The sequence below is a fragment of the Chiloscyllium plagiosum genome, chromosome 1, assembly GCF_004010195.1.
Source record: "Chiloscyllium plagiosum isolate BGI_BamShark_2017 chromosome 1, ASM401019v2, whole genome shotgun sequence".
NCBI lineage: Eukaryota > Metazoa > Chordata > Chondrichthyes > Orectolobiformes > Hemiscylliidae > Chiloscyllium > Chiloscyllium plagiosum.
In genome coordinates this window covers 59,986,091-60,012,634 of record NC_057710.1, presented here as the reverse complement: position 1 = coordinate 60,012,634, position 26,544 = coordinate 59,986,091, and the positions used below count along the sequence as shown (strand labels likewise).

General features: G+C 39.7%; 1 protein-coding gene across 14 annotated transcripts in view; it reads right to left on the bottom strand.

Moving 5' to 3' along the window:
• Positions 1–26,544, bottom strand: part of ubap2a (ubiquitin associated protein 2a) — a 125,767-nt gene that overhangs the window by 6,699 nt on the left and 92,524 nt on the right. For 12 of the 14 annotated variants that reach the window (XM_043687651.1, XM_043687575.1, XM_043687601.1 and 9 more), the window contains 8 exons: positions 26,220–26,406; positions 19,767–19,858; positions 19,575–19,622; positions 18,330–18,411; positions 11,364–11,572; positions 7,112–7,205; positions 4,255–4,362; positions 1,941–2,002 (listed from right to left, as the gene is read on the bottom strand). In XM_043687651.1, the coding sequence (XP_043543586.1) occupies positions 1,941–2,002; positions 4,255–4,362; positions 7,112–7,205; positions 11,364–11,572; positions 18,330–18,411; positions 19,575–19,622; positions 19,767–19,858; positions 26,220–26,406 (882 nt within the window). The remainder of the gene's footprint in view (positions 1–1,940; positions 2,003–4,254; positions 4,363–7,111; positions 7,206–11,363; positions 11,573–18,329; positions 18,412–19,574; positions 19,623–19,766; positions 19,859–26,219; positions 26,407–26,544) is intronic. The other 2 variants (XM_043687591.1, XM_043687689.1) reach the window with 1 other exon arrangement.

Here is a 26,544-nt window from a genome sequence, read left to right as displayed (position 1 = left end):
CAGGGCTCCTTCTCAATATCCAAATGCTTGCTACATGGCTCCTTAAAGCCTCACTTCTTGAAGTTTTCATGCAGTTAAAAACCATCTAGAAATTCTGACTCAAGTTTCTGATAACTTCATCTGAAACACTGAGTGGAGTGAGAGAAATTGAAAGCAAATGCATTGTTGCCTCGCTAGTCATGAACTCCTAGACATCTTGGTTCCAATACAGCACATTCTTAGAATAATATAAAATAGTCATTGGACCATTTCAAGCCCCACCCCACCCATTCTAATTTTTGTGAATATAGTTCTGATCAACAGGAATCAGTTTAGTGAACCTTTATTGCATTTCCTCCATAGCTAGAACATCATTCCTCAAATGAGATCAAAACTGCACACCATTTTCAAGGTAAGGCCTTACCAAGGTGCTGTACAATTGCACGAGACATCTCACTTTATAATCTGCTCATTATTAAGACCAACATACCGTTTGCCTTCTTTATCACCGAGTGCACATGCATCCTCACATGCAGTGACTAGTAGGGCATCCTGTTTTGCTAGCAAGGAATAATTTCACATTATGCTTATTCTGCCATTCATTTCCTCACTCACTTGTCCAAAGCATAGCAAAGCTTCACTACATCCTCCTCACACTTCACTCTCCCACCCAATTCATTTATAGCTTGAATTAAAATAGAGTGGCAATTGCTCACCAGAGAGCAAAATGGTCTTGCTTACAAGTCTGTTGATTTGTAATGTTGCTAGTTCTGGTAGCTGTCAAGGGTGTGGTGCTGGAAAAGCACAGGTCAGGCAGCATCCAAGGAGCAGTAGAATCAACGTTTCACACATCAGGAATGAGTCTTTTTGGCTGGGGTGGGGGAGCTGAGAGATAAGTGTAAGGGGGGGCTCGGGGGAAGGTAGCCGAGAATGCAATAGGTAGATGAAGGTTGGTGGAAAGGTGATAGGTTGGACAGGAGGGTGGAGCGGACAGATGGGAAAGACAATGGACAGGTCAAGAGGGCAGCACCGAGTTGGAGGCTTGGGACTACGGTTTTTGGAAGGGGGGGGGGGGGGGGAAGAGAGAGAAAATGAGGTAATGGTGAAATCCACATTAATCCAGTGTGGTTGCAGGGTCCCAAGGTGGAAGATAAGGTGTTATTCCTTCAGGTGTCAGGTGGTTAGGGGTTGGCAATGCAGACGGCCTTGCCCTTGGTGGAGTGGGAGAGGGAGCTAAAGTGTTCAGTGACAGGGGCAGTGGTTGGTGCAGGTCCCAGAGATGTCCTCTGAAACGATCTGCAAGTTGGTGTCCTGTCTCCCAAAGGTAGAGGGGGCCACATCAGGTGCAATGGATACAGTGGATGACATTAGTGGAGGAACAGGTAAATTTCAGCCGGATGTGGAAAGATCATTTGGCGTTTTGAACCGGGGGGGGGGGGGGTGTGATGAAGGAGCGTTGCTCCGAAAGCTAGTGTGCTTCCAATTAAACCTGTTGGACTATAACCTGGTAGTGTGATTTTTAACAATTTATATGAAGCATTTTAAAAAACATTGACTCAAGCTTTCACAACTCAGAAAAGGTGTTAAGACTAAAAAACATTCTTCATCTCTCGAGTTCCCATTCTTACCAAATTCTAAACTTCCTACTCAGTTCACGTTATAATCTGTAGTTAAGCATAACCTGGGTGCTGTACAACCATGTGTTGCTTCTTATTTTAAGTTATCCACATTGCACATTTACACAATGGACAACTGACATAAGTGAGGAACAAAAGAAAAAAAAAAATCAGACAGAACACAAATTATATGCCAATTGTTTTGATGTTCATTTTGTTGCTAAGGACTAATTTCACTCCCATTCACTTTCAAAAGAGCTGTAAATCTCAATGGAGAACTCAGCAAATATAGATGTTGGCAATCCTCTGAATGACTAGCATAAGCAAAAATAAACAAGCATTCACCTGAGTCTTGTATACTGAGCCAGTCATATCAGGAACAATGTTAGAAGAGTTCACTGAAATACCTGTAACATAATAATTAACTATTGATTATCACAGTGAATTAAGTCAATTACAGAAAATATTTTCACTTTAAAAAGATACTTTTCTCACTAGCCTGTAGATGAAGCCATTCCTAAGATACTTCAAATTTTAACATTAAACAGAAGCTCTCAGCACAAGTGCATAAGTACAGGTAGATGATATTGGAGACAATGTGGATAAATAATCCGTCGTGATTCGTAGTAATTCAGTTAAGCTCCTTTTTTCTAAGCAGTTAGATCTAAGTTAAACAGTCCAAAAAGAATACAGCTCTACACAGCTTTTGTCAAATGGTCAGTGCAGAAGCTTTTATCCTTGATAGGGAATGAAAACTCTGGAGGCAGGCAGACCTCATGAAAATGGAAGTTTATTCATGCAGAAACCAGTTAAAACAAGGAGGGTCAAAGGATCTTCTGAATCCAGCCTCAACATACAAACTCAATTATTCGCTTAATTTTTGACTCAAATCAGAAGATAGATTAATGACACACCAACATATAGTATTAGTAAGTAGTATTTTACGCATTTCTGTATTACAATGATTATATACAATGTAACTACAGTCATTCCCTTCTAGTCCATAGATCTAATTAGTGACAGACACCCATTTGACCAGACTCAGCTGCCTATGATCTCATGGTCTTTAAACAGACACTATAATCTCTAAGCCTTGGGATTTTTCTATGCATTCTGTTCATTTGCATTCCAAGGTTTGCTGCTATACTCTCAGGCTAGCTTTATCTGTAGAGACAGTTTGAATTTGATTTAATCTCACGTGCTGTCTTTATTAAATTCAGTCATTATTCTTATGTTGCCCACTGTCTTAATGATGCATGCAAAAATACAAACAATCAGTTTCAACTAGCTTCTGTAAGATTTGTAACGTGGGTTTTTGTTAGGAAGCTGGTTATAAAGTGTAAGGTTAAATACAGCTTTTCCTACTCAGTACTTTGGCTGTAAGCAATCTATTTTGTTCAGGGCACAGGATAGTATTTCTTGAAGTTAATTAACTTTCACATCTAGCTCTAAATGCTTTTTCTTTAATACTTATTAAGCATTCATTATATGTTTTTTTTAATGCTAAAACTATCCTTAGGATTTCCAAGGGAAATTCTAACTAGGACCTATTGCAGAGTATTCTTTCAGAGAAACAATTACAAAATATTGTCCTGGTAATGACATACGGTAGTGACTGGACCTATCCTGTGCTTGGTGTCTATTCATTCACTGGTCAATTACTTTTCCATTAAGGAGGGCTAGGATTAGTTACTCGTCTACTTTAGAGACACACCCCTATCAGTATTGTCTGGAATGGGGTGGAACAGACTGTTAGCCTTACTTAGGCGAAAGTAAGGACTGCAGATGCTGGAAATCAGTCTAGATTAGAGTGGTGCTGGAAAAGCACAGCAGGTCAGGCAGCATCCGAGGAGCAGGAAAAATTGACATTTCGGACAAAAGCTTAATGAAGGGCTTTTGCCCGAAACGTTGGTTTTACTGCTCCTTATTTACCTCCTGTCAGCCATCTTTTGTTTTAATTCCAAGGCAGGCAGCCTCTTTTTGTTTGTCACCCATTTTGAGAGCGCAGACATTGGGCCATTTTGTTATAAGCATGTATAATACACCCCTACATAGTCCTTAGGCAAAGAGTTCCTTTACATAGAGAACTTAGTTAACTGCCACTGGGCCTCTAATAAAAGACACTATGATCTACATGCATTGTAAGAGATTACCAGGGCAAATCAGTCTTTCCTGGCATATCCAATAACCATCTATACCTGCATTAAAGATTGGAGGTCCCACACTGTCCAAGTCCACTTCAATTCATTCTCAAACAATTTCGTTATCTCCAACTCTCGACAGTTCAATAATACTACCTCCTTCCTTCCATCAAAGTTTGGCTAACAGCAGAGATATACAAAGATAACAACATTGTTCTGATCCCCTGCCCCATAATCGCTGCACACTAAGCACTGGGGTCCAACAATCTAGCTTAATAACCTAGCATGATGCAAGTTAACCACTATAACATATCATCTGCTCACATTGCAGAGTGTCAGTTTTCCAACAAACTTGTTATCTTGGTTAGAAGTCCTGGTTAGAAGTGCAATACATATCTGTTACACATTTCTCCAATTAACAATGATAACCATCCCCATAGACAAAGCATGCCAGATTACATGGCATGTGGTAGTTAGAAGACTCACTATACTAAATGGCACTAACCCATCAGCCTTACCTTTCCCTGGTCCAGCTGCAGCTGATTTGGTTTGTGCTTGAGTAGACCCACTATAGGCACCTTTGCTGTAATCTCCAGCTCCACCCCCTTGGTTTAAATCCTCATAACCTGTCAATCAAGAACAAAGTTAGACTATAGAATTTCTATTGCACAACCTTGCTTTCACCGTGCCTTTCTGCAAATTATTCTATCTTCACTATAAAAGGTGCACTGCAGCTTCAAGTCTACAAACACCAGCTGTTCTCTTAAGTACCACAACAGCATCTCTTGTGCCAGCCTGTTGAGGCTTGTCATGTCAGGCACGTGAGCAGCAATGGTCAAGAAGCAAAACGTCTATCTCCATATATTAGGTTTAATACCACAGAACATCCAGAGAAACTCTGAACAATCAGACTAAGATAGTTTTAAATACAAACAAATTTGAAGTATTTTGAAAATGGATGGTTTTAAATTGAAAACTTTTGAAAATCTAAGGTTTTCTAAAATTAAGTCAGATTTTTAATTCTAGCTTGCGCAACTAACAGCTCACAAATTGCCATTGTTATCAAAGGAGACTAAGGAATCAAGCATCTTCCTATTCAAAGTTTCAACTTTCAAAATTTCAGAGAAACATCTACCTGATACATGAACCAGTGAGACATTTAAAACAATGTCCAGAATCTAGTCTCCTAGCCAGTAATCAACTCATCAGCTAACAATAACATTTCAAATTCAACTGGGTACAGACTACATTTTGGTGGTGACTCAAATTCTTCACTGGGAGATGAGACAGTAGATTAAATTAGCATGAACGCTGTTAGAGAATAAAATTAAATCAAACATCAGCAAATGTAATAACGCCTTAAAAGACCTACCTACCAATTGCCACTCCCTGTAGCCTTGCATATTTTTCAAGCATTTATTCAAAAACCCTTTAAAATCTATTACTGTCTATTTCAGGTTAGATGTTAATAACAAAAATTAAACCTCCAGCAGATACACAAATTTGGGAATAGGAGTTACAATTCCAGTTGATAGACAAGTCAGATTCCAGAATAAAACCTACCTTGATTGTTTTGTTGTTAAACCTCCGTAGTCTCATGAATATATAATCAAATTTTTAAAACTAAGTTGCGAAAAAAAAAACAAGCCAAGCTATATTTACAAAGATCCCAATTAACATTAAAACAAAAGTTCAACCAATTACCCACTGTTATCCACTAGAGTCTCCAGCTTAGATAAATTATATTCCTGCTTCAATTCTAAGATAGTATTTAGCTGCTTCCTTCTAGTTTCTTTCTTGAATGGTCATGACAATGTCATAATTCTGACGTTAGAACCAGTAAAAGTTCAAGTCAATTTCTTTCTAGCCCAACTGTTGTTGCTACGTTATGACAGCTGAAGTATGTGAAAGCAAGGCCAAATGGACTAAGCTAACAGAACTCAGTTTCTGTAAACTTAAAATTAAAAGATAGTCATGGAGATAGAGCAATCTTGTACTTGAATGGAGACTGTGTGCAGGAGTCTGAGGAAACTAATGAATAATGTATTTAAGATTCCGGTTATAAACCCCCCAAAAAAAGTATAAACACAGATATTATCACTCCAAGGGTTATCTCAAGATCTTGTTTGCAATCACAAGTATTATAGAAAGTGAGACATTTGGATCACTATTCCAGAATCAACTTTTTCTCCTCCCACAAAATCCTCTGTATTTGCCCATATCCACATATATTTTAAAAAGCAAGTTCCAAAAAAATGACTATATTCCACACACTTTCATTGAAGTATTTACTATACTGCATCGAAAAGTAGTGGACCAAAACAATATTACACAGTGTTTATCTTGTACCAAAAAAAGTCTCAATTATCTATTCAGATTTCTTGCATATTTTCCCAGACTTATCTACTTCGTTAGAATGAAGTCAAACTAAAATAATCAGGATACAACTTGTTGGCTCATGCTTCAAAAGTGATCAAGAGTGAATTACCAACCATTAATATCTACTCAATAGCAAAGTTTAAGTAAAACAAAATTACAGTAGTCAAATTAATGTAAATTTACATCTCATCTTGCATCTGATGGGATACTGAATACTATTCATCAGGAATTGCTTTTCTTGCATTCAAACATCTTTGCTACAAGCAATCTAATTCTAGCCTATTAAAGCATTTTGGTGGCTGTGTATTCAGCAGCAGCCTGGGCTCCAAGCTCTGTAGTTCCTTTTCATAGTCTCCAAGACGCACCCTCTCTACTTCTTGAAGATGCTCCTTAAATCTGAAGCTATTGGTCACTGACCTTCATATAAGCTTATGCAGTCAGATGCCTAAATTTGTTTGATAATGTTTTGTGAAGCACCTTACCCTCTATATGTTAAAGATGCTATATCACCAAATTGTTCCTTCCAGTAATTTCTCCTCCTGTAGACACTTGCATTTGTTAGGACATGTTTACAAAGCCACCTACAGTAGATTTTTGATGAGTGAACCCTCCCATAATTTAATGAGAGAAAGAATCTTTGGAAGCACGGGATGCCCACACCTTTGGAACTGAAGGTTATAAATTCAAACCTCAATGTAGAAGGGCACTTCAATACACAAGTATTGTACAAACTATTAAACTGAAGCAGCTGACTGCTTTCTCAGACAAACGACGATTTCTCGTAACTTAGAGGGGAACAGAGTTACATTTGATAAACCATTTAATTAACCGACAGATCATCTGATATTGATAGGAGTTCCTGCTTATATTTTCCTAGAAAATGTGTTTCTGTCCATTATCATCTTGTACAATCATCCTTGTCAAAGAATCAGCCAGTGTTCCATACAAGATTAATTCAAAATGTTACATGGGCGTATGATAATATGGAGTACATACCAGTCCCGTATCCATGCTGTCCATAGCCACCTGCCTGTTGAAAAGCTGAAGCGGTATTCATATTCACTCCATGCTTTGCAGCTGCTGGAGGTAACTATAAGAGCATTTAAAATGTGTTGAGCAGCTCAAGTTAGAAAAGAATGAAGAGCTCACCAATGCTGCAAGCACTAATGATAGCTTGAAATTCTTAGCATTGTATTGAAAAGTTATTCAGCAACCTTTTGCAATTTTTCCCTCTGAATATCCAATACCATATTCCTCAATCCCATCTCCAGGAATATTACTAAAACTATACATTGTACATAAGCACTCATCTCCTTTACATGTACTTTACTTCACAGCAATTTTACCCTTTACAAGCTAGGAGTAAGGAAAATAGGCTGAACCTTTTCAAAAGATGCATCACTAGTTATCTGAATAGCATAACGAATGGTTTGAGAGTCAACCGTCAATGCCCTCAACCTTGAGGATTTCAGTGATGTCACCACAAAAGTTTCCACTCTTCCAAAAGAAACAAACTTAATGAATTTTCTGGAAAGCTAAACATTTCAAACCCAAAGCCATTTTTGCTGGTTCCCTCAGTGAATGATCAAAAATAATAAAGCCTTGCCATAATTTTGCACACTTGGTGGCAAATTGCTGAAGACTAACTAATGCCTAGGGCCTTGTGTTCAACTCAGGGTACCAGTGGTGGTACAGCATTTGCAAATGTTTTACTGGTATCGTTTCAAAAGTCTGGATTGAGAAGATGCCACCACTAAAATAGAAAATTACCAGTATTACTTTGTTAGCCAAGAAATGGGAGAGAAAGATGATCAACAAATTATGAACTTTTGTCTCATGTCTTTTGGGAAATACTACAATCCTTTAAAAAGAGATAATGGGACTGAACACCTGAATAAACTATTAAGTTAGACAGTGTGAATTTGTGAAGAGTTAACTATCCCAAATTAGGTAAGATAGCAAGTTTGACAATACAAAATCTGCAAAAGGATATACATAGGTTAAGCGAGTGGAAAATAAAATTGGCCAATGGAGTAAAAAGTGGAAAAACGACAAGTATAAAACAATTACTATGATCCTACACATGTATCATAAAATATTAATATATAGGTAAAGTAATCATGGAAACAAAGAGTGTTTGTGTCTTTAAAGCAAGGAGGTTGGAGTATAAAGTAGTGAGGTCTGACTACAGTGTACAGTCGAGTCTACACCACTATCTCCAGCAATGGCCACCGCAAGGATGGACATACCTACACTGGAAGCAGTTCACACATGGATCACGAGGTTGATTCTTAGGATGAGGGATTTCTCTAATGAAGAAAGATTGACCAAATTGGGCTGATACACTGGCGGTTACTTTTTGGGCACCACATTCTCAAACACTCACTCCCTTCACTATTGACACACAGTTGAAGCGTTGTGCATCAACTACAAGATGCACTGTAAAAACTCACCAAGGTTCCTTAGCATCTTGAAAACCTCGAACCACTTCTATTTTGAAGAAGGGTATCAGATACATGGGAACACCACTACCTGCAAGTTCCTCTTCAAGCCTCTCTTCATCCTGACTTCAAAACATCTCAATTCCTTCACTGTTGCTAGGTCAAACTCCAGGGGATACTAACAACAAATGGATTGGAGAAGTTCACGAAGGCAGCTCACCATCATTCTGCCAAAGGCAATTTGGGATGGGTAATAAACGCTGACTCGGCCAGCTTAACCCAGATTGCCTAAATAAATAAACTAAGAAGTGATCTTTTTGAGGGATTTGAAGGGTAGATGTTAGAGGATGATTACTCCCATGGGGTGGGGTGGGAGTCTGAACCAGTCGCAATTCCAAACTAAAGTGCCCTCTGATTCAAAATAGAATTGGGAAAGTCTATTTCCCAATTGCTAGTCTTGTGATTTTTACTTCCCAGTGAGCTTGGTCATTGAACATATTCAAAGTGGGGTTAGACAGATTTTTCATTGATAAGTGTTAAAGGTTATATAGAAAGAGAGAGAAAATTATTATCTGCTCAGCCACGATCTTGAAGAATGGTGGAGTACACAAGGGATCTAATAGCCTACTACTGCTCCTATTTCTAATGTTTTATGGTAGCAACCTTCAAATGACAGACAGATAGTGAGCAAATTTATAGCCAGAATCTGAGTTGGAAGGTTCATTTTCAGACATTTCATCACCACACTAGGTAACAGTGAGCCTCTGATGCTGCACTGGTCAGAGTCTGGTCTTAGTGACTTGCTTTCTTTGGATGTTTAGGTTTCCTTGGGGGGATGGTGATGTCATTTCCTGTTGTGACATAATTTTATATTCTTTTTCTCAGAGGGTGGTAAATGGGGCCCAAGACAATGCACTTGTTGATAGAATTCTGGTTGGAATGCCATACTTCTAGGAATTCTCGTGCGTCTGTTTGGCTTGTCCTAGGATGGATGCGCCGTCCCAGTCGCAGTGGTGTCCTTCCTCAGCTGTAAGGATACTCCACAGCATCAGCACATCCATTCTAGGACAAGCCAAACAGAGACACACGAGAATTCCTAGAAGCATGGAACTCTATCAACAAGTGCACTGTCTTGGGCCCCATTTACCACCATCTGAGAAAAAGAACAAAATGATGTCAACAGGAAATGACACCACCACCCCCAAGGAAACCTAAACACAAAAAGAAAGCGAGTCACTAAGACCAAACTATGACCAGTGCTTCATCGGAGGCTGACTGACTATGTTACCCAGTGTGGTGACAAAACGTCTGAAAATGAACCTTCCAGCTCAGCAAGCAAACTTACAGCCAGAACCTCAACCTAAGCTACAAATCTTCTCAAAACTCACTAAGACAGATATGTGAGATGGATGAATAAGTAGCAGATTAAATTTAAGGTAGATAAGTGTAAGTAATCCATTTCGATGGCAAACATAATAATATAGAAAAAAACGGTAAAAACGAATGCAGTATCTGAACATACATGCAAAAGTTCCTGAGGATGTACATATCATTGATTGGATAGAGAATTGAAATAGTGGCAAATAAAGGACCTAGCCTTTATACTGAGGTGCCAAATGTTCCAAAAGCAAGTAGATTTTCTTGTATAAAACTGATTCAGTCCCAACTGAGTATTCAATCTAGCTCTGGAGATGGGTAATTCAGGAAGAATATGAAGGCATTTCAGCGAGTACCTATTAATAAGAATGGTTCAGGGTGACAAACTTCTGTAACAAAGGTTGGGAGATTTGGAATCTGTTCTCCATGAAGGTTAGAGGAAATTAAATCAAGGCATTCAAAATCATGATCTACACACAATAGGTTAACAAGATCAGACACCATTCATGGCAGAATTGAGAAACAAAAGGATACCAACTTAAAGTGACACAAGCAAGTGCAATGAGGGGAAAAATCACACTGAGTGGTTGGAGTCTGGAATTTACAGAGAATGTTACAAGGGCAAATCTATCATTGCTTTCAGAAGAAAACTGGCTCAGAAAAAAAAAAATTGACAGGACCACAAGGAAAATGCAGGCAATGAAATTAAATGAGTTGTGTTTGCAGAAAGCCAGCACAGAAACAGACCAAATGTATTTTTCTTATTATTCTATGAATTTATGAGCTAATCTGTTGATATTTATTGCTCAAATTTTAACATTACGTACTTTATTCCCATATCCCTGACAGGAACAGATTAGTCACTTGAAATAATCTGATAAATCTGTGCCTCAATTTCTAAGTGCATAAATGCATTTCACAACCAACTCCAGTTTCCTCTGCTCGGTCAAATATTTCTTGTATTTATCATACACATCTTAACTAGGGCAAACGTAATCACCAAAATATGGTTTTCCGCTATATTTTCTATTTTATTCTGTACATAAGTTTTCGGAGAGGTGTTCCTTTTAGCTTTAATTAAATTGGGCAAAAAGTCTGTCAATTCTGGTTAGTTTAAAAGGCAACATGATACTTAAATTTATTTCAGTGATAATTATATTCAGGTGAAAAAAGTGAAACTGACTTTTACAGTTAAACCTTAAAGATGCCATGGAATTATGTGAAGAGCAGAAAGTTCTCCTGATATGTTGACTGTTTTCAGAAAACAAGAGTAACAATTAATTCACGAATTAAAAAAGGATTTAGTTATAATAGGTATGCAATCCTTTTCAAACAAAATCAGCTGCAAAGCACTTTATAATTTCCAATAAACAAGCTCTATAACGATCACCACAAATTACAGTAGAGAAATAACAGTACAAATTACTTACAAACATGGCAGGCCCATACTGGAATGTGCTTGGAACACCAGGCATACCAGCATAATACGGCAATCCTGTGTAACTGTATCCTGGTGGCAAAGCTGGGTTTAAGAAGGCTTGCTGAGTGGTGTGATGAGCCTGATTTTGCTGAGGTTGGGAAAGAGTGGTTGCTGGTGCAGGTGAAGCAGAGTCACCCCTGCCAAACTTTGCTAGATCGCCTGCAAGAGGAGTATTTTTACTCTTTAAAATGGTTCAGAAAACATTGCATTTTTAGATGGTCATTAGTTGTAACAACAGCTCTATCAAGAAATGATTCCACTGCTTCACAGCATTTCAAAAAATTTGTTCAGCAATTCAATGCAGCTCAGCACCACTTAAGAACAAAAAATGATGAGGTATAAATACTGGCCAAGTCAATGACGCCAAGGTGCCACAAAAGTTCTGATGGAAAATAAAATTGCATGAAGCAAGAGAATTAAATAATAGCATGGACAGATGACTGGCAAGATGTGACAAATGGAGACTTGTACTGTGCTGAGGCCCCAACTTTTTACAATGTACATCCATGACCAAGAAGACAGGAGAAAAGGCATAATAGCTAAACATGCAGATGACAAAATGTGCAAAGAATTCACAGCACCTACATTTACTAGGTTTTTAAGAGAAAAATTATTAAACGTAAGTTTCTGATCATTCATTTAGGAGATGCTGGATTTTCTGGGTGGCCAATGTTTGTTACCCATCCTTGGTGCATTCATGCACTGGTGGTGGTGGTGGCAATCCATGATACAAAACCAGCAAAATAATGGCAGTATATTTCCAAAATAAGTTAGGAAGTGGTATGGAGGGAAACTTATAGGAGTTGGTGTTCCCATGTACCTATTCTCCTTGTCTTTCTCCATGGCAGTGGGCATGGTTTTGGAAGATGCTGTTGAAGGAGCTTTGGTCATTTTCTGCAGTGCATCTTGGAGATGATACACACTGCTGCTACTGAGCAGTGGTGAAGGCGCTGCACATTTGGGAACGTGGTACCATGCGAGTAGGTTCCGTTGTTCTGGATGGTAGTGTTGTGCTGTTGGAACTGCACTCATCCAGGTAAGCAGGTAGTATTCTATCACAGTTGTCATTTGTTTTGTAGTGAAAGACTTGGTGTGTGTTGCTGGAAAAGCACAGCACGTCAGGCAGCATCCGAGGAGCAGGAAAATCGACGTTTCAGGCCAGAGCCCTTCATCAGGATGAGGTCATTCCTGATGAAGGGCTCCTGCCCGAAGTGTTGATTTTCCTGCTCCTCGGGTGCTGCCTGATGTGCTGTGCTTTTCCAGTAACACAGCTGATCTCCAGCATCTGCAGACTTCACTGTCTCTTAAGAGACAGAGAGTCAGGTGCTGAGTTACTCACTTCAACATTCCTAGTCTTGAACCTGCTAATGTAGACACACTATGGCTAGTCCAGTTCAGTTCCTAGTCAATGCTAATCCCCAGCAAGTTTAGTGATGGCAATATTGTTGGATATCGTGGGGTAATGGTTTGATTCTCATTAGAAATGGTCATTGCCTGGCACCTGTGTGTGTAAGTTACTTGCCACTTGTCAGGACAAACCCTGACTACTGTCCAGGTCTTGTTACATTTGGACATAGTCTAAGATTAGTACAGAAACCAAAATCTCATGATTGACTTAGATTACATAATTAAAGTATATTCATTGATAAATGTCTTATTTGGCTTAATAGAACCAATGCAGATTTTGACACGATCATGTGACTGCTCAGCTTCATTTGTCAATGAACTGGATTGCAAACTAAGTGGAGGCAATAACCTAATGTGCTTTTGAGTAACAGTTGCAAGAATGAGGGGGTTCTGTTTAGCTTATGTACAGCTTACATTCGGATTTCCAAGGTTGATTAAGGAAAATAAAGCTTTCATCAAGAAATCATAACCAGAGCTGTGCCAATGTACTGGTATGTCTCAATTAATCTTAGAAATTTAGCTTTTGACTAAATGTAACATTCTAAAGTCTGCAATTGTATAATCTTTTACATTTTTACTCAAGACTAGATACTGAGGAATATTTCACTATTTCATTCTTTTGCCTCTGAAGTGTTAAGTGCTATACAAACTGCTCTAAGTGTTCAAACAGCAGAAACAAAATAATTCCGATAGCTCATGACTAAGGGAAAAGCAAATGATTAGTGATTAGCAGGTGTCTGATTTAATGAGAAATTCAAATTTAAAAAAAAGAGGATTCAGATGTCAGCACAAGGATATGAATTATTGGGTCCTGACTGCAAATGCCTCAGTTTTTCTTTTAACAAAGGCAGCAAAAAACACTTCCAAATATCTAGTCTTAGTTAAAAGTCTAAAGTGACAACAAAACTTCTGAGGACTGACCCACGAATGATTGGATCTTAAATTGCCAGTCAGGTGATAATGAGAGGTGACAGTCAATTGCAGACTGATCATGCACCCCTTAAACCAAATAGCAATAAGGTCCGCTTAGCCTATACCAACTAAGAATGCATGATATACCTGACCATGTTGTAGGTGAAGAATGCGGTGCTGGAAAAGCACAGGTCAGGCAACATCCGGGGAGCAGGAAAAAAAACCCGACGTTTCAGGCAAAAGCCTTCATCAAGAATGAGGCTGGGGAGATAAATGGGAGGAAGGTGGAGCTGAGGGAAAGGTAGCTGAGTGTGCAATAAGTAAATGGAGGTGGGGGTAATGCTGATAGGTCAGAGGAGATGATGGAGTGGATAGGTGGGAAGGAAGATTGTTAGGTAGGACAGGTCATGAGGCCAGTGCTGAGCTGGAAGGTTGGACTGGGTTAAGGTTTGTTGGGGGGGGGGGGGGGAAGAAAGAGGGGAGAAGTGAAGTTGGTTGGTGCGGGTGTCCTGGAGATGCTTTCTGAAGTACTGAGAAGGCATCCTGTGTTCCCAATTTGAAGACGACCACATCGGGAGCAATGGATATAGTAAATGACATGCTTCCAAGTGCAGGTGAAACTTTGATATGGAAGATTCCTTTGGGACCTTGGACAGAGGTAAAGGTGGAGGTGTGAACGCAGGTTTTGCAATTCCTGCGGTGGCAGGGGAAGGTGCCAGCAGGGGAGGGTGGTGGATGCCAGGGGGTGGACTTGACTAGTAGTTGCAGAGGGAACGGTCTTAAAGGAAAGCAGATAAAGGTGGAGAGGGAAATATATATCTGGTGGTGGGGTCTGTTTGTAGGTGATGGAAACAACAGAGGATGATGCAACATCTATGGAGGTTGGTGGGGTGGAAGGTGAGGACTGAGGGTTTCTGTCTTTGTTGTGGTTGGAGTGGTGGGGTCAAGGGCAGAGGTGGGGAAGTGGATGAAATTCGCTGGAGGGAAACCACCACATGGGAGGGGAAATTGTTTTTAAAGAAGGAGGCTATCTGGTATGTTCTGTAGTGGAACTGGTTCTGCTGGGAGCAGATGCAGCGGAGGCAGAGGAATTGGGAATAAGAGATAGAATTTTTACAGAATGGGAGGTGGTGTAATCCAGGTAGCTGTGGGAGTTGGTGAGTTTATAGAAAATGTTAGCGTTGAGTCGGTCACCATTGATGGAAATGGAAAAGATCCAGGAAGGGGAGAGAGGTCCAGGTAAATGTAAAGGTCAAGGTGGAATGCGTTGAAGTTGATCAACCTGACTACCTCATCAGGTCCATGCCACCCAACAATCCATCCTCCCCTCCTGGCATCTCCCTGCCACTACAGGAATTGCAAAACCTGCACCCACACCTTCCCCCTCACCCCAAAGGAGCCTTCCACATCGATCAAAATTTCACCTCACTTAAACTCGTCATTAATGGCATCCTTTGCTCCAGATGCGTTCTCCTCTACAATCGGGGAGACAGGACACCTACTCGCAGAGCGCTTCAGAGAATATCTCCAGGACACCCATACCAACCACCCCACCGCCCCATGGCCGAACACTTCAACAGCCCCTCCCACTCCGCCAAGGACATGCAGGTCCTGGGCCTCCATCGCCACTCCCTTACCACCCAACACTAAGAGGAAGAACGCCTCATCTTCAACCTCTGGACCCTCCAACCCCACGGCAATGTTTTCATCAGTTTCCTCATTTCTCCTTCCCCCGCCTTATCCCAGTTCTATCCTTCCAGCTCAGCACCACTCTCATGACCTGTCCTACCTATCCTGCTTTCTTCCCATCTATCCACTCCACCCTCCCCTCCGAGCTACCTCCTCCAGCGCCTTCCACATATTATACACTCAGCTATCTTCACCCCAGCCCCACTGCTCCCTCCCATTTCTCTCTCCACCCCCAAGGCTCCCAGCCTCATTCCTGAAGGGCTTTTGCTCAAAACGTCAGTTTTCCTGCTCTTCGGATGCTGCCTGACCTGCTGTGCTTTTCCAGCACCACACACTCGGCTCTGATCTCCAGCATCTGCAGTCTTCACCTTCACCTGATCATGTTGTGACTCAAAGAGTTAAGCAACAGCTTTCACTGACTAATGCACACACAAGGAGTTTTGAAATTATCCTGCTTCCAATCCCAAGTGGAAAGTCCAAAGCATTGAAGAGAGCAGAGAGTGGGTGTTGACTTTTGCCCCAAGCTGAACCAGAAACCAAGAACCATAGTAAACCCATGAAGTTACTGCCCTGCTTTAATAAATATATTCATAACTTAAGCTTCCTAAGTTACTGCACTAGATTGTCTGTTGCTGCCTTAATGGTTAAGTCTCACATTAACAAATTGGTATTGGTTCTGGATGTAGGTTTGTGCGCTGAGCTAGAGGTTCATTTTCAGACATTTCATCACCATACTAGGTAACATCTTCAGTGAGCCCCCGGATGAAGCACTGGTGGTGTAGCCTGCTTTCTGTTTATGTTTGGGTTTCCTTGTGTTGGTGATGTCATTTCCTCTGCTCACACCATTTCCTCTGGTGGTGTCATTTCCTGTTCCTTTTCTCAGGCCAACTTTATCAGCCAGGACAGTATCGTCAAACTAGAGGACCTATGCCTGACCACCCACTTCACCTTCAATAATAAAACCAGACAAACCAACAGAACACCCATTGGATCTCAGATATCAGGGTTCTTAGCAGTGGCAGTAATGCAGAGACTCTAACAAACAGCTCTGTCAATCAGCCAACCCAAACTTTGGGTCCACTACGTGGATGACACCTTTGTCATCACTAAACGAAACAAATGAGAGGATACCTTCAAGAATAATCAATACCCTTGCTGGCATAAAATTCACTAAAGAGGAAAACAACAAACTGCCATTCAATGATGTCGCAGTAAAGCAAACAGCTAATGGGGAACTTCAAACCAGTGTCTACAGGCAAACACCACATACGGACAATACTGAACTACAGAAGCAATCATTCCATAATCCACGAACAAAGCTGCATTAGAACATTTCAACAAGCCGCCACACTCTACAGCACAGAGGAACTATGCAGAGCAGAGGAAAATCACCTATAAAGTGTATTCAGAATGAACAGGCACCCAATGAACACAGTCTGCCGATTTCTCAGCAACAAACCCAAACAAGCAGAGAAAACGTGTCCAGAAATTCTAGCCACTCTCCCCTACAAAGACCTCTTGGCATCATGGTAGCCCACAAACCCACCACCACACTAAAAAAGCAGCTAATGAACTTGAAAGACCCTATACAGACAAGCAAAACTAATGTAATTTACAAATTACCTTGCAAAATCTGTAACAAGCACTACATTGGACAAACAGGCAGAAGACTAGCCACCAGGATACACGAACGTCAACTAGCCATAAAAGGACATGACCCACTGTCACTAGTACCCTTACATACAGATGAGGTAGGACACCACTTCAACTGGGACAACACATCCATCCTAGGACAAGCCAAACTGAGACATGCACGAGAATTCCTCCAAGCTTGGCATTCCAACTGAAACTCAAACACATTGACTTGGATCCCATTTACCACTGAGGAAAATGAACAGGAAATGATATCACCATAGGAAATTACATCAGAACAGGAAATGATATTAACCCAAGGAAACCCAAACATATAAATAAGGGAGGCTCACTGAAGATGTTAACTAGTATGGCGACGAAACATCTGAAAATGAACCTTCCAGCTCAGTGAGCAAACCTACATCCAGAACCTCAACCTGAGCTACACATCTTTTCAAGACTCACTAATTAGTTTTAGTACTTACATTTAAACTACAAGACTCCTAGAACCTACCACTGTTGCACAGGAGGGTGGCAAATGATACTATACAATCAAACATCCCCACTTCTGACTTTATGAAGGAGGAAGATCATCAATAAAGCAGCTGAAGATGGTTGGGTCTCAGACACTATTGAGGAACAGGACTTTGTTGTGCAGTGGCACTGGTCCAGGAGACCTGGGTTCAAATCCCACCTGTGCAAAGTCTTTGGACAGATTAATTAGAAAATATATACCCCAAGGAACAAACTCTTGCAGCATCTTGTGTACAATACATCTAGTAAAGCTTTACATTTTACTGGTTCCAGAGCATGTGATGCTAAGAAATTGTCCTGAGAATGCTTTACGAACAGGTCAGCTAGCTTTGAACATTTGACGTTTCCCTGTCACTAAGTAGATTAAAACCTCCAATGATTGTTGCCATGCTTTTCAACAAGCTCCAATCATTTCTTCCATTACACTCGACTATCACACGTCTATTGCTGGAGACTGATACAGCTCTGCCACAAGTGACTTCTTACTCAATTTTTAAAAAAGTGTCATCCTTCCATACAACTTAAATGCAGAACTTCTGACATCCCAATGACCAACTTGATGCATTATCAAAAATAAGAATAAATTTAGAGATGACATTCACAGCACTTTTCCTTGAAGGTTTAAACCTTTGCAGAGGAGAAACAAGTTGACTATCTGTGGAAGGAACTTAATACACCAAATGTATTTCAACAACAGAAAACTGCCTTGGAATGAGATGCACATAACTCTGGAAATACACACCTGAATAAGGGTTGCTTGCAAGACTTCCATCTCTGCCAGCAAGTGCTGCAGCTGGTGCAGGAAATGCCATTCCATAGTAATCCTGGAAGAATGGCAAAGGGAAGGGGTAAAAACCAGGTAATTATAGGAGAATCAGAAGGGAAGAGTGAAGAGACAAGGAATACAAAACTTTTTAAACAGTCACACTTCTCCAAAACAACTTCAACAGCTAATATAGCCTTTCACTGCAAGTAGAAATAAAAATTCAACAGTCAATTATTTACTGTATCCAAGGTATCTTTAAAAAGGGTAATTGTAATAGTGATAACTAGTAATCTAGAGGCCCTTAATGTTTTCAGGACATTGTAAATTTCACCAGCTTGATTTGAACCAATCAGTAAAATCTGAATTTGAAAACTAGTGTGGCAACTGTCATAAAAACCCATCCAGTTGATTAATGCTGGGGTTTGGATTCCTCATCTGATCCTTCCCCACGTGACTCCAGACTCACAAATGTGATGACACATTGTCTACTGAAATTACGAAGCAAGCCATTCAAGGGTGATTATAAGTGGGTATTACATGTTTTCCATACCAGCAAAATCACATGCCATGCCAAAACAGAAATGATTAGTTGGATAATTACAAAATGTGAGAATCTGTTCAAGTCTTCCAAAAACAAAAATCAAACATGACTGAGTACTTGGTATATTCACAAGAACTAAAGTAATTCAATAATCTTAGTCAAATACATCTTTCACTGTAACTAAGAGGGGCCACAGTGATGTCAGACTGGAATTTCAAATCTCAGTTAAAGATGATTACTCGTTACATGCCAACTCAAATACAACAAGCAGTGTTTGCTGGATTTTAAAACAAACTGAGCTTCCACACAAATATTAAAACAAAATACTGCAGATGTTGGAGATCTTAAAGTACTGGAGAAATTCAGTAGCCCTGGCTGCATTGGTGGATGATGTCCAAGAAATCCACAACTTAATTCACTCCAGAAACTATAATTTTGGTTGTTTTCTCACAAGATTGGAAGTGGTTGTGCTTAGAAAAAACGTTGTTCACATCAATATTTTAAAAAGAAAACTTAGTTTCAACGTCTTGTACCTCAGACGGTGTTAAAAAAGATACTATGGTGAGGCTACAAAATTCAAGATCTACTTCAACAGTACACATGTTGTTGTCCTAACTAAAATACAAGACAAACTAAAGCAAAACTAATTAAACTTCCGTTTGTAAAGATAATATACTAACCAGAGGTAGTCTGGATTGAAGTACCTGAAGGTCATCATACCCATAAATCTATTGCACGAAAGAGAAATACAGATCAAAATCTCAAAGAATGCATTTTAAATAAAACTTCTATACGAAGCAATTTCACTGCCTGGTCTTAAAACAATTGTTCTTTAGTATTTGCATTCAACTAGTAAGTGCACTCATTCTTACTGGATATGCAGGCAGTAGTCCCCCTGGTCCAACAATGTACTGATTGTGTAAAATAGGAGGCACACCTGGAGGAAGATTTGGTGGAGCCTTCCCTGCAATAAAAAAAAACAAGTTGTTATATTAAAAATGTTAACTTGAGGAGATAAAGCTATGGGGCGCACGCGATGTGCCCTTCTTTTGTTTCAACTTACTCAATATCTTTTAAACAACTTGAAAGTTTCAGACTCCACTATTTTGTGTTACAAAACTGAGTACTCTTCAAACATATTCCTTCCATTCCTACACTCTTGAAATCTAAAGACTGCATGTAAGGAAGGATAAAAAGGAAGGGTCTCCAAATGCACTATACCAGTGTTGGAGAAACTGAAGTTTGAGGATATAGGATTGGAAGAAATTGATGAAAATATCATAATTACATGAAAAACGGGAATCAATGGAGGTCAAGAAGGATGAGCGAAAGAAGGTTTAGCACAGGACAGATACGTAGCATTTGCTTGGATTAAATTTAGTTTGGCACTTAAGAGACTATTGAAATAGCACGAGTATAGCATTATTAGCTAATGCTTTCCTCCGTCAAACTTCAACCTGAATGACAAGTAGATCATAGACATATCATTGGGAAGCATAAGGACACCACAGTTTGGGACGGCTCAATCAAAACCTCACTACATAGAAGAATTAGGATTCTCATTTGTGTCACAGGGGTTTTGTTGTGTAGGAAGATATATGGCAATTGTCACTAAGAGTCAGATCATGTGGCATAATTCTGGGCAGAAAATAGCTTCACTTAGCCTTGCTGCTGTAGGGTAAACATCTCAACTCAACAAAAGAGTTGCTACGAAACACTTAAGCCTTCTGGTATTTCTTGGAACTTGGCACAAAAAGAAAACTGGTGTCAAGGATAAAAGCTACTTCAAGATCGACTGGCTCAATTTGACAAAAAGGAAACGTGGTCTTTGCTGCCAACCTCAGATGCTTTGATTAAAAAAAAACAGGGAAATCAAAAGGCACCATCACTACAGAAAAAAACATTCACCCCAGCAAAGAGAGAACAGTGTACAAAAGTTTGCCAGATGCTCCACCCTCAAGAATCACTGAGTAATGAGTACCCATATCGAAAGATATGTCTTGACCTAGGAGTGTAGACTTGGAAAAAAGCAGGCAGCCTTGGAATATCTTGTTTTAAGTAGGAAGCAGTGAGATAATGCTAAATTTTAATGTACACTTTGCTACTCAGGGACTTCTCATTTAAAACAAATGGGAAATTTGGGACTAACTATTGGAGCTTTCATAGGAGATTCTAACATTTTGTTCAAGTTAACAAAATTGAAGCATGATTTGGAGAAGCTGGTTTGGACTGGGGTGAACAAAGTTAAATCACACCAGGTTATAGTCCAACAGTCAGTTGGACTATAACCCCAAAGGGTCAGTTCGACTCTAAACGTCAGCTCTTTTCTCTCCTTACAGATGCTGCCAGACCTGCTGAGATTTTCCAGCATTTTCTCTTTTGGTTATAGTCCAACAGGGTTATTTGGTGCTTTCAAATAAACTAACTCAGACTTTCAAAATTGAAGCAGATATTGTTACTGTGCATTCCTGAACATTATGGGAAGGGGACCATTTAACCACCTGAGGAGTTTGGTGTAGCAAGAATACAAAGTTTATAAAGTGGTAGGGATCCTAAAGAACAGTTTTTCACCAAAAGTATTGGTGACTGTTCAAAGGTTCAGATTCCACAAACATAACCTGCATGCTACTGAATCTCCCAGTTTGAAGCAATTTTGAAGTTAGCGGAATCCTGTGAATTTGGAGGCAACTTAAATGGTGCAGACTGGTATGTAATTTTAAGTATGAAGCAATCCAGAAGCGATTATAAACAGAAAAGGTACCTAGACTTAAAGCAAGCACTAGAAATAGCAACCTCAAAGGAGCTATCAGCCAATGGAGTCCAACAGCCAAGCAAGAGCATGAGAGTTCACAAAATGGTGACAGATGAGAACCAACACAATGGAACAACAAGAAGCAACAAATTGCTGAAATAAAGAAGCCATATGTAGAAACTGTGGCAAAAAAAAAAGCACAATAAAATGAACGTGTTTGAGAAAGAAACATGAATCACATTCGACAAAACTAGAAAGAAAGAAAATCTATATGGTACAAAGAGAATGAGAAAGCCTTAGCTCCTCTGGATTGAGTCTGTCATTAAGCATACTGACACCACCAACTGATAATGGGTCACTCCCTTACTGAATGGCAAACCAGTACAAATGGAGGTGGACTCTGGAGCAGCAGTTTCATTAATACCTGAAAGAATGTATCAGAAGCAGCTGAATCAGATTGCTTTGCAAACCTAGAGATTGTCTTAAGAATATACACAGGTGAAGTGGTGCCTTTGTGTGGTACAACATGAACAGTTACATGGCAAGCTTGAAGATTTGACTTTTCCACATTACCAGAAGAAATTTTCCAGCATTATTGGAAGAACATGGTTGAAAGAACATGGTTGAAATCAGACCAAAGATGGAGGCAAAGTCAGAGAGACTGGTCGAGACAAATTCCTTGAACTCAGATGAGAAACATTCAGCCACATATCACGAGTGAATAAGATGGATCGGTTCAACTAGCAGTTATTTTAAGGTCACTATTAATCTGGTATTGTGTGCTGAGTAGTGTCCTTTGCCTTTAATCAACTTCATGTTTGATGTACTAGCTGGGGGTCAGCTTTTCTGTTCCCTGTTCCCTGGGAACCTCCTAGAATCTCCTGTTCCCTGGATGCTGCCTGACCTGCTGTGCTGTTCCAGCAATAAAGTTTCAACTTTGATCTCCAGCATCTGCAGACCTCACTTTCTCCTCCGGTCAGCTTTTCAAGTCTTAGTCAAGCCTATCTCTAGGTGAATGTAGAGCATGCATCAGAAATACCTATTAAGAACTGTTCAAATCTAAGAGACTCCAGCTTGGATCACATCTGTACCAGTGTATTGCCAGCATGCCATGCACCAGATTTTAAGTAGATTGGAAGGAATCCAAAGTTAAATAATATTTCAGTTATGGAGATAAAACAAAAAAAAAATCTCAATTTACTCTGCAGAGACTTGAAGATTACAGCCTAAAAAGTGATAGAAGAAAAATGTGATTTTAAAAAATTTTAGAGTATTAGACCATGTCATCAATGCTAAGGGACTATACAAGTCACCTTCAAAAGTAAACACCATAACTGAGGCATCAACACCTAAATGTTGATCACTTAAACTATGATCAATTACTACAGTAGGTTCATTCCAAACCTTGCAACCATTCTCTAGCTGTTGCACAATTTACTATGCCAAATTAAGAATTGAAAATAGGAGAAATGTGAAAGAACCTTTGTAGAAGACAAAGAGGTTTACTAAAAGTCAGAAGTCCTGACCCATTCTGACCCAAAGTTCTATTGCACCATTTGTTACCATTTGTTTTTCATGTTACCTACTATTGAATAGAAACCAATAGCTTTTGCACCAAGATCATTAAAGCAGTGTAAATGACCTACACACAAGGAGAAAAACTCTAGGAAATCATAATTGCATCAATGGCCAATAAGTTCCATAACAGACCACACCACAATATTTGGGCCTCATACAGGAATGTATTTTATCTAGCAGTAAGCCATTTGCAGGAAAGGGCACTGTTGCTATCAGGAATGGATATAAGTATTTCATGACAAGATCATAGGAACAAACCTCAGAACAAATAAACAGCTAGAATTTTCCATACACGCAGGGTGGCTCCTTTGGGAAATGAGGGTCTAATTCCAGCATGGACAAGGAAGCCAGTGTTAAAATCAACTATGCAAAGGTCACTGTGGTCTTGTCAGAATGAAGGAAATAACTAGAAGCTATTTTTGGTCACAAGGTTCAACTTCAAAATGGAGATGGCACAAGTATTTGCACCTTCCGCAAGAGCTTTCAACCTACCTATATTAATGCCACTACATCCATGGGAATGGTCAGAAAGACTGTAGTGAGGAATCTGGACCTTCTAAAGGATGAATGTGTAAAACAACATGAAAAACATATTAAACACTCAACTTGCCATTGTAAAAAAATCTTCAGAGAAAGCTATTGAAAAGGAGAGATCTTCACTAGGTTATGTGGAACAACTTGGTGATAATGGTACCAATACAGACTAAAGCAGCATGGAATTCAACATATCGGATGAACTCCTTATTTGTCCACAAATTGTTTGTCAGAAAAGTTTGCTCATTAAAAATTTCTTTAGATTAACTGAGAACAAAGATCACTCTCAGAGACAGTCAATTTTCGTTAGCATTCCAAAACACAACCTACGCAATGACTCCAAATCCTCCAGCATTGCTTGTGGTAAAGTCAGTTGCACATGGCATTTAATCTGTTGAAACCACTCGTGACAAAAATCAGACAAAATACCACAAGCAGGCTTTCCAACAAGAAAACAAGTCAAAATACTATGTACTCCACAAAAGGAGGGGGGGTGGTGGGAAAGAATTATACGACTGGCAAATGGATAACACCATTGTAGCAGAGCCTGGACCAGTTCCCTACACTGTACAGCTGAGACAGTATGGAGAAGACATGCAGATCAATTCTTGCCAACCAGAATGTATGTGCCAGAGATAACATTTGAAGAGCTGCAAATAAGTATCAAACAGATTTGGATACAGGAACAGTACAGTAAAACTGGTGCTCGAGGGAGGCAGTACTTTAACAAAGAATACCAAGACATTGCATGAATTTCCAAACACGCAGCATCTGCCTCAGGAAGAGAGACAATAGATAAATGCTTCTGGTATACCTAAAAGACCACAGATTAACGCTAAGTAGTAAGATAAACAAACAGAGCTACAGAGGAACTGATGTCCTTGAAGTCTTATCCACTGATGACGAATGAGTACCAATTGTAAATATTGTGAATTTTTCATTGCAGGAACCTCTGAAGAGGAGGAGGGATGTTGTCTATTTGTCCAAGTACAGTGCACTGTCACTTGAATTTGATCATGAAGTCATTGATCATTCTGACTGATAAACAGCTTAGACTAATGTTACTGATGGCAGAACATCTACATAATTACATTTTTGTTTAACACTGTTTGCTGGGTCTTCTTGAAACCTAAGATGTACTAATGTCCAATTGTAATATGTTATATGGCCTAGTTACTGTTTATTTTTAACAAACACTTGTCATAGCTCACAGCCTATTTAGGTCGCAACTAGAAATCAACAAGGCTACCACTCCTGAAGACTGAATCACAAAGGACACTATACAATCCTAGAATCTCTGGCATGGAAACAAAACATTGAGCTCAGAGTCCACAACTGACACTTTGGAAAGCATCCCACCTAGACCCAACTCCCACCCTATTCCTGCAACCTCATTTTCATCTACCCTAACATCCCTTGATATTATGGGCAATTTAGCCTGGCCATTACACCCAAGGCACTAGTTTTTGAACTGTACGAGGAAACCGGCGCACATGGAGGAAATCTAAACACTGGGAAAACACGCAAACTCCACAGACATTACCCCCAAGGCTGGATTCAAACCTGGGTCCCTGATGCTGTGGGGTAGCAAGCTAACCATTGAGCCACAATGGTGCCCCTGCGACACGAGAAAAGCTATTTAAGTTGAGGTTTCTATTTGATCCCTGGGTAACAAGTGTATGCACAATTGCTCATCCTGAACGAAAAAGGCTCAGGTGGTTCCCCAGACCTAAATGAGAATTAAGTAAATCTAAAAATGTAACAAGCTATTCATTAGCTTGCTTAGCATCCCATCACAAGATAAGCAGATCAGACCCAAGTATTAAGGAAAGTTTAATTTTATTAAATACTCCAAGCACATCTGCTTACCTCCTGAGGAGGAAAGGTTGGACAGACTGGGCCTTGTTTACACAAATTAAGAGCGAGGGGTGACTTAATTGAAATACTGATGAATGATTTTGACAAGGATAGCATGGAAATAATGTTCCCTCTTATGGGGGGATATCCAGAACAAAAGGGGTACTGTTTAAATTTAGGGATTTCCTTTTTAGGATAGAAATTTTTTTAAAGTATTGAGACAGCCTTAGAACTCTGCCTCAGAGCAATGGAAGCAGGGTTATTAAATATTTTTAAGGTAGAGGTAGATCGATTTCCCAGCCTAACAAGAATCTCAGGTTATCTAGGTTGGCGGGAATGTAGAATTCAAACAAATAGATCAACCATGATCTTATTGAAAGACATTTCAGGCTTTAATAACTGAATGACCTACTGCTAATGTTCAAAATGATGTAATCAGCATGAAAAAAGCAAAACGAAGAGAAAAATACTAACGTATACAGATACAAGGAGAGTGTCTTTTTGGATTTGACTGAAGTTCAAGACCTCATCAAGCTAATAAAATGAAAATAGATAAACACAGACTCCTTTATCACAAGGAGAATTTAATAATAAAATTGCTAACCTGAAGAAACAGAGGGAACTGCTCGTGTAGTAGCAGTTGGCATGGATACACTTGCCGCACTCAGTCCAAGGCTGTTTGTAGTGTTTAGGTTGCTGGAGGCACTGACTGCTGAGGTGGTGGCTGTGGTAAATGTCAAAGCAGTGGAGAAAGTTTCAGAAGTCTGTAAGCTGCTGTCAATATTTGCATGCTGTAAGCAAAAGAAAAACGTTAGCAGCAAGAATCAGACAACTTTACAACACCCATCACTCTCACCCTGCCTTCCTACCCTCCTGCAGCCACTTGAGGTGAGGATAAATTTTGGATAAGTCTATAGTTAATTTCAGAT